At 46.5% G+C, this 12,772-nt stretch overlaps 2 protein-coding genes across 3 annotated transcripts in view; one reads left to right on the top strand and one right to left on the bottom strand.

The window, feature by feature from the left end:
- Positions 1-3,941: 3,941 nt before the first annotated feature.
- LOC309446570 (uncharacterized protein) lies at positions 3,942-10,574 on the bottom strand. Its single transcript, XM_082066431.1, has 2 exons — positions 9,852-10,574; positions 3,942-6,561 (listed from the first exon to the last, which is right to left on the bottom strand). The coding sequence occupies exon 1, from the start codon at positions 10,275-10,277 to the stop codon at positions 9,870-9,872; it is 408 nt and encodes a 135-aa protein (XP_081922557.1). The 5' UTR covers positions 10,278-10,574; the 3' UTR covers positions 3,942-6,561; positions 9,852-9,869.
- A 316-nt stretch (positions 10,575-10,890) lies between these two features.
- RSBN1L (round spermatid basic protein 1 like) overlaps positions 10,891-12,772 on the top strand; it is a 56,297-nt gene continuing 54,415 nt past the window's right edge. For both annotated transcript variants that reach the window (XM_082043873.1, XM_082043872.1), the window contains exon 1: positions 10,891-11,533. In XM_082043873.1, the coding sequence (XP_081899999.1) occupies positions 10,927-11,533 (607 nt within the window). In that variant the 5' untranslated portion in view covers positions 10,891-10,926. The remainder of the gene's footprint in view (positions 11,534-12,772) is intronic.

Below are 12,772 nucleotides of genomic sequence, written 5' to 3'. Positions count from 1 at the left end.
CAAGTGCTGAGCATCATCAGGGTTCCACTAATTCAGTCTGAAGGTCTTTAAAGCTGCACTTAACATTGAATGTGAGATCAGTATGTGTCTAGACATACCATGAAATCACTAGTGTTCCTGCTGCAGCTGTGTTTGAAAATACACGCCTGCTTGCACAGCTTTTTACCGGACCGCTCCTGCCGTGTCCTCTGTGCCAGGCTGCAAAAGCAGCCTCACCCGGCTGCAGGTTCTAGGCCAGGCTGTTTCTTCTGATTTGGAGCCTTTTCTTGCTTTCTGAGTATCTTTTTTACCTCCAAGCATGTAAAGCGGCGCTGAAGAGGCCACGCTCGGACTCTGCTCCTAGGGGTTTTATTGCTGCTGCTGCCGTGGGTGTGATGCGGTAGTGAAAGCTCAACCCCAGCTGGGTGATGTGGATGGATGTGAGCGCTCGGGGCGCGGGCCGGTGCAGCCCCCGCTGCTCCCTGCTCAGCTGCGCTTTGCCCACAGCGCTGGGAGCCCCCAGCTGCAAAGCATGACCCCAGCACACTGCAGCCAGAGAGAAAACGGAGCAGGAGAGGGCTGGACTAGAGAAAGACTAGAAATTAAAATCACCTTGAAAAGGGGCGTTTGAGGAGGAACAAGGTGTTAAGGACTTTGGGCAATGCAGGCCCAATGCAGAAGAGCAACACGACTGGTGAAGGGACTTGAACATAAGACCTATGGGGAGAGGCTGAGGGAGCTGGGGTTGTTCAGTCTGGAGAAGAGGAGGCTTAGAGGTGACCTCATCACTCTCTATAACTACCTGAAGGGAAGTTACAGCCAGGTGGGGATTGGTCTCTTCTCCCAGGCAGTCAGCAATAGGACAAGGGGGCATGGGCTTCAACTCTGCCAGGGGAAATTTAGGCTGGATATTAGAAAGAGATTCTTTACAGAGAGAGTGGTCAGGCATTGGAATGGCTGCCCAGGGAGGTGGTGGACTCGCCGTCCCTGGAGGTTTTTAAACTGAGATTGGACATGGCACTTAGTGCCATGATCTAGTAAACGGACTAGAGTTGGACCAAGGGTTGGACTCGATGATCTCTGAGGTCTTTTCCAACCCAGTCGATTCTGTGATTCTGTGATCTAACTGAGCAATAAGTGAACATATACACTTGCATGCAGCTACCACTCAGAGAGTTTTCTCAGTGCTTGAGGGAGAAGTAACATTTCAGCAGTATAAACAAGTTGCAATTACCGCAGCCCTTCGCCAAAGGTAAGGCTTTGACGTGATCTCAAAATGCTCTTCACACGTTACCCGAGGAGTTAGAACAGCTTCCAGGGAAGGATATGCTGTGTGGGCTAAAACGCAGGGCTGAACGCAAAGAGCACATTGCACTAGGACACAGGGTAGCTGGGGCAAGTCTGGGCAGTGCGCTGGCCTCCTGGAACCCTCAGCATATTTTATGCCTGGTAAGGTAGTAAGAAAGTCTGCAAAGCCACTGGTAGCAATCTTAGTAGCATCCAGTAACAGCCAGGCTTTCTCTGATGTGACTTTTTCTGGCCGTTTCAATGCACGCACTTAAACGAAACACGGGCTTGTTGAGTGTTGGGTGATCAGCTAGAGCTAGAAAATGCTGTTTTATCTGCAGCAATACCATGCTATCCCCAGTCACTCTCAGTATCTGTACCAAATGCTGAACTTCATCAGCTCTAAGGCTGTATGTGGCAAAAGCTTAGTATTCATGGTCTTAAAACAGTGAATAAAATAATGTGTCCCTGTGTGCTCACATCTCACAGTCTGAACTTCTGAGGTGAATGGTCTTTCCTTGAAGAGAGCTGAAAACGTCTTATGTTTTGATCTATTAAGTCGTTCTGGCTGTAACATTTGCTTTCCTTAAGCACTTGACTCTCTTCTCTGGAAACATATGGTGTCTGTATGAAGAACTTACTGTGGCAAAGCCAAGGCAAGAAATTAGTTTTGCATTTTGGCTTAAATCCTGCAAACAGTGAGGTGAGTAACTCATACACGTAAACAGCCGCAGTGGGCTCAATGGGGCTATTCATCCGCAGAGCAAGTGTCTGCGGTCCTGGGGCTCTGATAAGGAGAGCAGCGGCTCTGGCTCCGGCAGCGCGACTGAGCTCCACGGATCTCAGCCGGTGAAGTGGAAGTTCTCTCTCACATCTACAGTTCCCCCTTTGATCCACAGAGTTACAGGCCTTAGTGGAAAAGATCACAGGCATGTGAGAAAATTGATCTTTTGGGTAGGTAGGGCCAAAAATCTCGCGGAGAGCTTAACTGTCAAGTCAAACGAAGAGCTGGACTTGGTTCAAAAGGTTCCATCCCCCGTTGAAACATGGAGCATCAAAGACCGTGCTGAGCTTTTCTGCTCACTGACTGTGCTCACCTCACCAGAAGATGTCTGGTGTGGCTCCATCCCAGCACAGGCTCCACCTGCTGCATCTCTGGCCTGATGTCAGAAGGACAAAACAAAAATCAGGTTCAGGAATCTACAAGTTTTTAAATCTCTTGCTATAGTTGTTTAAAGTTTTATTAGCTCTCTTGCTGGTTTTACTTCTATTTATTTATTTATTTTTTAAAGTGATGTAGTCATTGTTCAGATGAGCCTGAAGAATGTGGTGGGCAGAAGACACAAATCTGATAAGGAAACACGATGCCCTTTGGCGGTAGCTGCTCTCCTTTTACTTACTGCATCTCCAAAATAGTTTCATCATTCACTGCATATGCTTTGTGGTTAATATAGCTTTGTAATATCACTTACACATTTCATCAGCACTGCCTGGTACGCTTCTCTTTTCAGGATTTCACTCTTATGAAATGTCTGTCTTGGCTGCACTGAACACAATTATTTTGCTGTAAGTGAAGGCAGGTTGGGTCTGGTACAGTCTAATGCTACTTGTTACTCTGATATCTGAACACAGTTGAACTCACTGGTGAAAGGATGGTGATTTTGTTAAAAAATCGTAGTGGAGCTTCTGATCTGTATTTCATTAGACACAATTAAAAACTAAAATAGCCATCACCATGAACTCCAGTGAGGAATGCAAGGTTACATTTCCCATTGATGTGAACAGTCCACAGCATCAGGCTTTTATGAAAAAGAACTTGTACGTTGGCTTTTACAAAAGTTAATTTTAAAATGACTCATAATTCAGCTCATGAGATCTGTGGGGAGCAATTTGTGAGCACTTCAAAAGCGAAGCAAGTTGCCTGGATAGAGAACCTCATCCAAAATATGTTCATGAAGTATCGTGGTCTCTGCTTGGCGTGTGGCAAGAAGCGAGTGCAGCAGAGCTGGGAAGAATGGGGAGCACGTAGCTGAGGAGGAGAGAGGTGGGAAGAGCTGAACTGCAACGCCAAGGAGGAAACTGTCTTTGCCTGTGGGTAGTAAAAGGCTGAAGTGAACTTGTTAGGCAGGTTCCCAGTTTAGTAGGAGCCTCAGAAGGGCAGAAGAGGTGTGGCTGGGTAGCAGGAATGCAGCACAAGGAAGACGCTTCTTTAAATGAATTGTTGGAGTTTGAGTTTCTACAAAATGTGTAATTGTGTACCAGCCTTGTTGGTTTTGCTGTATGAGGCCTTGGGAAAAATTACTCCTCGGGGTGGGAGAGAAATTAGTGGTGGACTTAATAAGGATAAACCGATCCTTGAACTGTCCTGGGGGAGTGAGAGAGGTGGAAAACTGAAGAATGACAAGTTTAGAAAGCACCTGTTGTCACATGTAGATTTGGAGACTGCAAAGTGACCCATGAACAGCGGCACTTTATGATATCACTGCCATGTAATGAATACATATTTAACTGTCTGCTGATATGTAATCCACTGATAAGAAGGAAGCAATACAAGTAATTATTTTGGTAATATAAATCAACCTTTATTGTTCTTTATGACTAGTGGGACAAGTAACAGTTCTGAACAGTGTTGCTGAGCAGCGCTTTCCCCTTCTGCGTCCTCAGACGGCAAATGGATACAAGTGAAGTGATGCTGGAAAGAACACTCAAATGGATTTTTTTTTTTAATCCAGCCTTTTTGGAAATAAATTTTCAGACCTTACAAAAATATTTCTACAGAAAAATAAGTTCTTTGCAGTGTGGTGGTCAAGGTTGTCCTGGATTTACCTCTCCATCATTTCTGCCTTTCACTTTTTTAATTTAGAAAAACCGAACTCCCACTCAGGCAGCTCTTCCACAGCGGGGAGGGTGGTCTCAAACGCCTTGATTCATAAGATGGGGTTTCTGTTCTTCTAATTAAAAAAATGAAAGAAGTCAGACCTCTGTTGGACCACAGGCAACTGCCACCTTCCCTGGGTGACAAAGTTGGAATGCAGGGAGCCAAAAAGGTCTCTTTAATAGATCTTTTAGATTAGTCTACAAGATCCAGCTCAGCGCTGCCTCCAGGAGGGGTTTGGCTCCGAGAGGGGCAGCTCTTCTCTTGGGCCGGTCCGCACCGCCGAGATCATGCCGAAAGTATTTTGGAAGGGACCGGCGTTTGTCGCTAAACTGAATCTTTTGATTTGGCAATTCCGGGCTCCTCTCCTCACCACTTCTGGAGCATCTGACATGCTCTAGGGGCTTCCTCATAACTCATAAATGTACAGGAGCTCTTCAGAGCCCCATGTGCCTATCTGATTTTATATTTAAAGCCATGAAGCAAATCCTCACTTTGCTGGATACCAAAATATACATAATGGTAAGATCCAGACAGAGGACACAATGGGATGTGACATTTGTAAACATGCTGCATACTTCAGTTACATGATTCAGAAAGCTGGCTGCAGTAGATTTTTATCTCAGTGGTATTTCTGTAGATGTATCAAGAAAATACTTTTCAATGTCTCTTCTTTCAGTGATTACGACTCATTTTATGTGTGAAGAATTTTTCCATCTGTTTCTCCTTCTCCCTCCCGTCCTCCTCCTCCCTCCCCATTACCTCTGAGCAGCACCAGGGAGCTCACTTGGAGCAGCCTCTGGGCCACAGTCTGTGGGGAGATGACAAATCCTTTCTACACGTTCACTGGAATTTGGGTTATTCATCACGTACGCTTCGCATTCCTGCCTCTAAGCCAGGGCAAGACTGTACAAATACATCTGCAATTTTACGTAAACAGGCTGGGAGGAGACGGGTTATCTGCCTTGTTCAAGACAGTGATCCAAGGCTGATAGTGGTGTGTTAGATTTACATTAACGTTATTAATTCCATCCTGAATGGATCCTGAAGCCCTCAACTGCCATCCAGTACATATACTTAAACATTTTGGGATGACTTATTTAAGGTAAATATGTTCCAATGAGAAGTAGGTACAGCATCTTCCACTTAAACCCAGCCTGCAGTCTCTGTGAGATGCTTTTCTAATCCTGTGGTCTAGAAACTTCAGGTATTAATATAATTACATTGCAGTTACATGGATTCATCTGAGAAAATCCAAGGACGTTACGGCAAATGTGGTTTTACTTGCAGCAGTTTGTCTTGAATTAACTGTTTCCCAGAACCACCAAGGCCACTGATCTGAAGAGCTGCTGCCTCTAATTGGAATAAAAATTGTGAATAGACAGAAAGCTTTTTATTGTGGATTTTTCTATGTAGAAAATGGTTCAAAAGTTTTATGAGAGAGGAAGCAAGGCCTCCTCTCCAGAGAGTTTGGATGTGTGTGATAGAGATGGCAGCTTTATGCTGGAATTCTGGCTTTGTAAGTAAACAAGATAAATTTTTTTTTGGTCTAGACATTTTTAGTATAAAACTTCTGTTTCCTTTTACTTGCTGACAGCTGCTGGCTTGTGCTTTATTCTCCTTGGGGTATACTGACCATATGAAAAGATGTTTCCAAGCTTCATGATAAAGTCTTTCAGATGTCACTTGCTTTTACTTAACACCAACAGAGGCCAAATAAGATAACGATGCAGTTTGCGTTAATCAGGCTATCATTTAAACAGGTTTGCCGGGTGTTGTTTGTAGCCAGACAGCAGTTGGATCAGCTCTGACCTCTTTGTTCATGACACAGTGCACGAAGTGTTGGAGGTTATGTGGAACCCCAGGACCTCAGCTGCTGCAAAGACTCCGGCTTTGAATTTGAGATGAAATATAAGCCAAATACTTCCTCAGAAGGGACATTTGGGAAAAATTCCAATTATTGTACCTGTCATCTTTCAGAGAGATAATTCTCCTTTTGCCCATCCCGACAACAGCAAAGCAAGTTATCTTTTCCACTGCAAGAAGATATAATTTGAAATTGTGTATATCAATACTTTCCCAGTTTGCTCCATTGCTGTAATTATTATTATACTTCAAAAAAGAAATACAGGGATTAAGGCATTTCACGATAAACACAAGTGAGAAAAAAATGTTATAAAGACTGAAGAGCTGTTACAACAGTAAGATGTAGCTATTTGAAAAAAACATTAAACAAGAATCAATTATAGTAGGTTCTCTCTGAAGCATAAACTCCCTTTTGTGTTTTTTGTGGATTCTACAAAGTGTTGGCAAATGAACAGTGTAATAAAAAACATCACTGTCCCCTGTTGTTTGCTCTTCCCCTCTTCCAGATGTCCAAGCCACTACCCCTGAGCGGTCACAAAAGACATCAGCTGCTTCTGTGAACAAAAAAAAAAAAGTGTTTTAGTATAAACCCAGCTGTGTCACCTGCTTAATGGAAGATGCTGGCTGCACATCCCTGTCACTTAGGCATGGGGACACTGTCCCCTGCAGAGGACAATGGGGCTGGAAATTCTTACCCCTGCCACAAGGCTTGTCACACTGTCAGCAGCTCCTGGTTACGCACCAAGTTAGTCCCGACTGTCTCATTTCGTTCAATTGTTTGGGGTGTAATTACAAAAGAACTTGGATACACCACTGGCTGTTCTGAAAACTTTGACTATGGAAAATGAGGCTTTTCTAAAATAAACCACATTTTTACATGATGAAGCTACCTTTGTAAGTGTACTCTGTGCACATAAGAAGGTTGGTTTTCACCTCCATTTCCAAAAGTGAATAAATTTGCTTTTAATAAATTATAAGAAAAAAATGATCAGCATTAACAATTACATTTAGCTAATTTTGCAGACAAAAAACAGTATAAAGATGTCTAAGTGTTATTGAATGTTTTCAATTTACTCTTGGCACAATTATTTCCATGCTTGAATTAGGAACTGAGCAGATGCCAAACCAAGGAAGTAAGTGCATGGAACACAAACTGTTGAAAGTATAAAGAGTTTAAATAACATTTCTGAAAATTGTATTTCTATTTGGAGACCTGAGTAAGGTTCCAGAGCATCACTTTGGTCAGCAGCTAAAAGCATAAAGCCAAAACAACGTAACTCAATCTGTGTACAGCACTTATAGTTTTTTATTTTATACGGGATGACCGAAATTTGACAAAATTTAGGTGACCATATACACTAACTTCTTTAGCTTCCTTAGTTAATGAAACAAGATAGGTATTTGAACAAATATTTTGATTAATAAGCAATTATATCAGCATTTCAATTATTCTAATTGAAATGACAACATGTTTGTAATAAGCAGGCCAATACTCTGGTAAGCTTATCCTTAATGCATGTTGGACACTGGACTGATACAAGCTCGGCATTTTTACTGTTGTGGTTTTGCCTCTTTTGGGTTTTCATGGTCTAGAATATCTTCACAGATTTCCCTAAGTGCATATAAAATTATAGAGAAAAGCACATTGATATCATTTTCATAGCCGGTTTAAAGTCTCCTACAAACCCAGATAAGCTTCTCTGGTCTCTGTGTTTCTGGATGCTATATACTATATGGTACATACTGTGCTGCAGTCACTCCACCACAGACTGATCCCCACAATGGCTGATTTCATAAATCTCCACTGTCACTGTGGGGGGCTGGAGTTGTGACATGAGACGCTACTATATTTCTCTATAATAGTTTTGGGGGCAATGGTTTTGTCAGTGTTTCTCAAGATCGTGTCATTTTACTATAAGCATACTAGTCCGCTCTTTCCAATTAACAGCAGAATAAATTTGTGATTCTAACTTGCATTTTATGCAAGGTATACTCCTTGTATTTATCTCCTTTTTTTCAAAGACACTTTTTATTCCAAAGCATTTTTGGTGTTTCTTGTTTTGCCTGTGTCTTGTTCATAAGCGTCCGTCTGTGGTTCTCACACCAGCATCCAGAGGTTTGATTAAAGTAAAAAGCAATAGAAAGGCAGGCATGATGAAATTTGGCTTGAATATCTTGGAATGCATGCTCACTGTAGGTACAGTGTAGCACTTTAACACATCCATGTGTGTGGTGCCTGTTCCTCCACTTGCACACCGCTGCAGGACAGTGGGACCTGAAACACGGAGCCGGCTTCCGAATTTCAAGTGCCCTATAATTTCCCTTGCTGACAAATGGTTATGAGATGGCAGCAGCAAACCTCTCAAACATTAGTCACGCTGCTTTCCAACAAGCAACAATTATACTTAATAGGTACTCTGTCATCTTGGTCCAGTTGAATTTTCTAAAGAATTCACTAATAAAAACTTGGCTTATGCTTACAAGCACAATATACTACTTCAAAAAGCAAAGGAAACAATAGCTTGACTGAAGTTCAGTAGCATAGACAAAGCTGTCTGTTAAAGTTTGCTGCACATTTATTAGTTTAGATGTCATTTTTTAATTCTAGTTTTGGGCTATTATTCCCCTTCCCACCAGTTTTATCTTTGTATCTATTTTCACATTAATATGTTGCATTATGATGCAATGCATTTTTTTTTTTACATCCAGCATGCCCAGTAAGAAGTTCAGAAATATGAAGATTTGTCTTAATTATTAACTATATTAATGTAAGTGCATTTTTGAAGATATTCAGCTATTTATATAGCTATCTAGCCTAATTAGTGTAATAAATATTGAAAGGCCTGCAGCACAGATAAAAGCGCTGTTGTACTCCCAGGAGACTTTGGCATTTCACAGAGGTTGTGGTCAAGTTTCTTGAACCAAAAGCATGCCCCAGAATTTACTCTAGTTAAAGACCAATGCCCTCAGGAAACACTGTTCTGTTTTTCAAAGCCCCCAAAAGTGAGAGTGTAAAAAAATAATTGTGGCTTATCTGATGTATAAGTTTATTGAGTGAGCTTAATATACTGTTGATTTGGTATCAATACCAGTATAGAAGTAAGATGAACTGGGTTGTAAAGCCTGAGAGGTTGAGACAATGGCATGAGGTGCCTAAATTTTCGAATTCTAAAGGTATTAAAACACCCAGGTTTTTCTCCACCTATTAATACAAGTAATATATTTCTGAGGGAGCTGAAATAACCTTTGAACTCATAGGCCTGTTCTAGCTATACCAGTACATACAGGTAGATTTGTACCTGGATTTCAGCCAGGGATCAGACTGACCACTGCTCCAGTATGTGCTGTGAAATGTTCTTCCTGTGCTTTGACACAGATCACATTTTCCCCTCATGCCCAGAAATACAGTTTGGGGACACATTCTCACAGTAGTGAAACTTGAATCACCTGAGCAAAAATAGTTTAAATGCAGTTGGCTGGATATAGAAAATTTATTCTTTGTGGCTGTTGAGATGAAGATTTAACTGAATTCAGCCTGGTTTAAAATTTGCAAAATATGAAATGGAGGGGGAGACAGACCGCCAAGAGCAAGCCGATTCTGGGGGTGACTGGTTGTGGCTCAAATGAAAAGTGACGGTAAAAAAATCTAATATCAAAAATTTGTCTGTCTGCTAATACGTAACACACAAAACTTCACAGCACGATTTGACTCGGCAGCAGTCTGCCAGATCGAGTTTAACGTGGCAGCTCCTCTGTTCTTCCCGCTGCAACAAGCAGATTTTCAGGTACGACTGAGGGCAGCAGGAGACCAGCAACGCAAACGCTGCAGCAAACACGGGCTCACCTGCTCTTCACCTTCACTTCACTCCTGCGGCCGCTTCCCGCTCACACCAAGTCTTGGGAGAACCAGTCGGCACCCGAAGAGCAGCCAAGGCAGCCGTGGATGCCGCAGGCTCGGCTGGGGGCTCCTGTTCGCGCCCATAAACTCCACCTCACAGCCCCTGGAGGCGGCAGCAGCGCAGCCTCTGCCGGGTGTCGGCGGTGGGACCGACACCGGCTGTTCGCTAGGACGGCGCAGAAACCTCGGCAGCCTCCGGTGCTCTCCCCGCAGGAGCCCCCGGCCCTTCAGCCGCGGAACCCCCGGGCTGGGCCAGAGCCGCCGCTGCCCGCTCAGCCCCGGCCCTGCAGCCCCGGCCCTGCAGCGCCCGCCCGAGCGAAACCCGGCAGCCCCGGGACAAAGCCCGACCCCGGCGGCCTCTGCTCGGCTCATCCCCTCAGGGCCCCTGTCCCCGCACCGCCCGGCAAAGGCGCCATTCCCAGCTTTCGTTTCTGAACAAAAGCCCTTCTCAGGGAACAGCCCGCGGGGCCGCAGGGACCCCGCAGCCGCCCCCGCGGGCCGCAGCGCCAGGCGGCAGCGGGGAAGCCCCAGCCCCGAAGAATTAAAAGAAAAAGCAGCTCCCGGCTCGCTAGCGCCTCCAGGACCCGCCGCAACAAGCCGCAGCCGGACCACCCGGCGCCCGGAGAAGCGGCCCCTCGGGCCAGGGCCTCCCTCTCCGGCTGCGGCGGCCTTACCCCGCCCGCTATCGCTCAGGGTGACTGCTTGCCCTGCCCCCGCTCCCTGCCACACCCGCCGAGCCCCAGCCCAGCCTAGCACCGCCTCCCCGCCCCAAGCGGCTGCGCCCGCCCGGACAGCAGCGCCCACTCCTCTCGCTCTCGCCCCCGCTCTCCGACTACGCACTCAGCCGAGCCTGCCGCCCCCAATCCCCTGAGAACCCGCCCCTTATTCGCCCTGCGATTGGTCGATCCTGCTGTCTCTCCGGTGTCTCCCTTGCCCATTGGGCGAGGCGGGGGCGCCACCCCGCCCCTCCCGGTTCGGTCGGTTGAGGCGAGCCGAGAGTAAATAGAAGCAGGAGCCCAAAATGGCGGAGCTGTCGAGCTCGGTTCGTGGCGCGGCGTCGCCCGAGCAGGAGCCGTTCGGCACCAGGCCGGCCCCGGACGCGAAGGCTTCCCGTGGGTCCCAGCCAGCCGCCAAGAAGATGAAGGGAGCTGACGAGAGGAGCCTGAAGGGCACTAAGCGCGTTAACGGTGAAGGGGGCGGCGGTGGCGGGAGCGGCAAGCAGTCGCTGCCGATGCCAGCGGTCGTGCCGACCTACAGCAGCCCCGCGGCGTGGGGCTTCCCCGCGCTCCCCTCCGGCAGCACCGGCGGCTTCGCCTTCCCTGCTCAGCTGTCCCGGAAGCTGCTGTCGCCCGCCGTTTTGCTGCCGTCGGCCGCCTCCCCCTCCTCCTCCTTCCAGCAGCACCAGCACCGCCACCACCGGCACCGCCTGGCTCTGGCGGTCGAGGCGGCCGGCGGCGGGGCGGCCGGCGGCGGGAGCGCCAAGCCGAAGAGGCCCAAGGAGAAGCGGGACAAGGAGAGGAGGAAGCACGGGGCGCTGCCCGTGGTGGCGGCAGTGGGAGATGGCGGCGGGGGCCTGAGCGCGGCAGGCCGGGAGGAGAACGGGGAGGTGAAGCTGCTGCTGCCGAAAGGTGAGGGCGGGCGCTGGGGCCGAGCTCGGTGCCCGCGGGCCGAGGGGAGGCGGGAGGAGGTCTGGAGGAGGCAGCTGCGCGGTGCTGTGCGGGAAGGTGCTCGGAGCTGCCGTGAGGGAGCAGGAAATGGTCGAGCCGTTAGAATGGCCGCCGGCCCCGGGTCACCGCCGTTCACGGGGGTCCCACCTGCTGCCCCCGCCGCCCGCTCGGCCCGGCCCGCCGGACCCTGCCCGGAGGCCGCTGGCGCTGCGGGCGTTGGTGCAGAAGGCAGCGGCCGCTTGGCGTGCCGTCAATCCTGTCAAAAAAGGGGGTGTGGAGTTGACGGTGGCGTCAGCTCGAAGCTGCCAGAGGCCTTAGGTTTTCTTACCTATTAGGGAAATATGGGTGCTTAGTAATTTACTAGAGATCTGCGAACACAACTGAATTTCTGTCGTTGCTATTAGTTTTTACAAGCGAAGTCATGGAGTACTAGAGAGCATGCAGTTCAAATTTAGGTACTTAGACTTTCGACATCTCATTTAGTTGTTGCTTCAGGTTTGCTTTATTTCCCGAAGATAACTAGGCTAAAATATTCCAAGAAATGTTCGAGGCCTTCAGGATAAAGGGAGGAGTTCTGGGCTGGTTTATTGGTGGGGCTGGACAAAAATGGCCATACCAGGTAAAACAAGATATTAGGCTAGACTCTTGTTCAGATTCTTGCTGACTGTGATCAACAGTAGATGCTTGGGAAGTAAAAGACAATGTAAGAATATATGAAGACAATACAAGAATACATGCTTTTATTTCTGGTGTAGGCTTTGCCAGTCTGCAGTGACCTTAAAACAGATGTTGATGCTTTTGCATCTACATTGAAGTATGAAGAACTTAAAACATTCACTACATTTTCTTTCTTTCAAAGGAAAGATAAATTATAGTTGTTGTGTAGGCTTAGGTAACTTTAATTGTGATCTATATCTGTATTTATGAAATGAGCCAAGCTTTTAGAGAACAGTTATTAATATCAGTATGCCTTTTTGTCTATTGATTATGTTGTCTGGCTGCCTTATTTCCTTTTCCGCTACTATCTTAGTCTCTGATTCGCTTACCTTTATTTTTTTTTTTTTTTTTTTAAATGACTTGTTCTTTTTGGTCAGCATGTTGCATGCATCTTTTTGTTTTTGGAATCTCAATAGCTGGTGTACAAGTGGACTTCAAGTATGCCATTTCAGTGCTTTCAGGTATTTCATACTAGGGTCTTTT

Source organism: Streptopelia decaocto, assembly GCF_964273445.1.
Source record: "Streptopelia decaocto genome assembly, chromosome: 1".
In the NCBI taxonomy this organism is placed as follows: Eukaryota; Metazoa; Chordata; class Aves; order Columbiformes; family Columbidae; genus Streptopelia; species Streptopelia decaocto.
The sequence above is the reverse complement of the archived record's forward strand: the minus strand, read 5'-3'. Positions and strand labels throughout refer to the sequence as shown.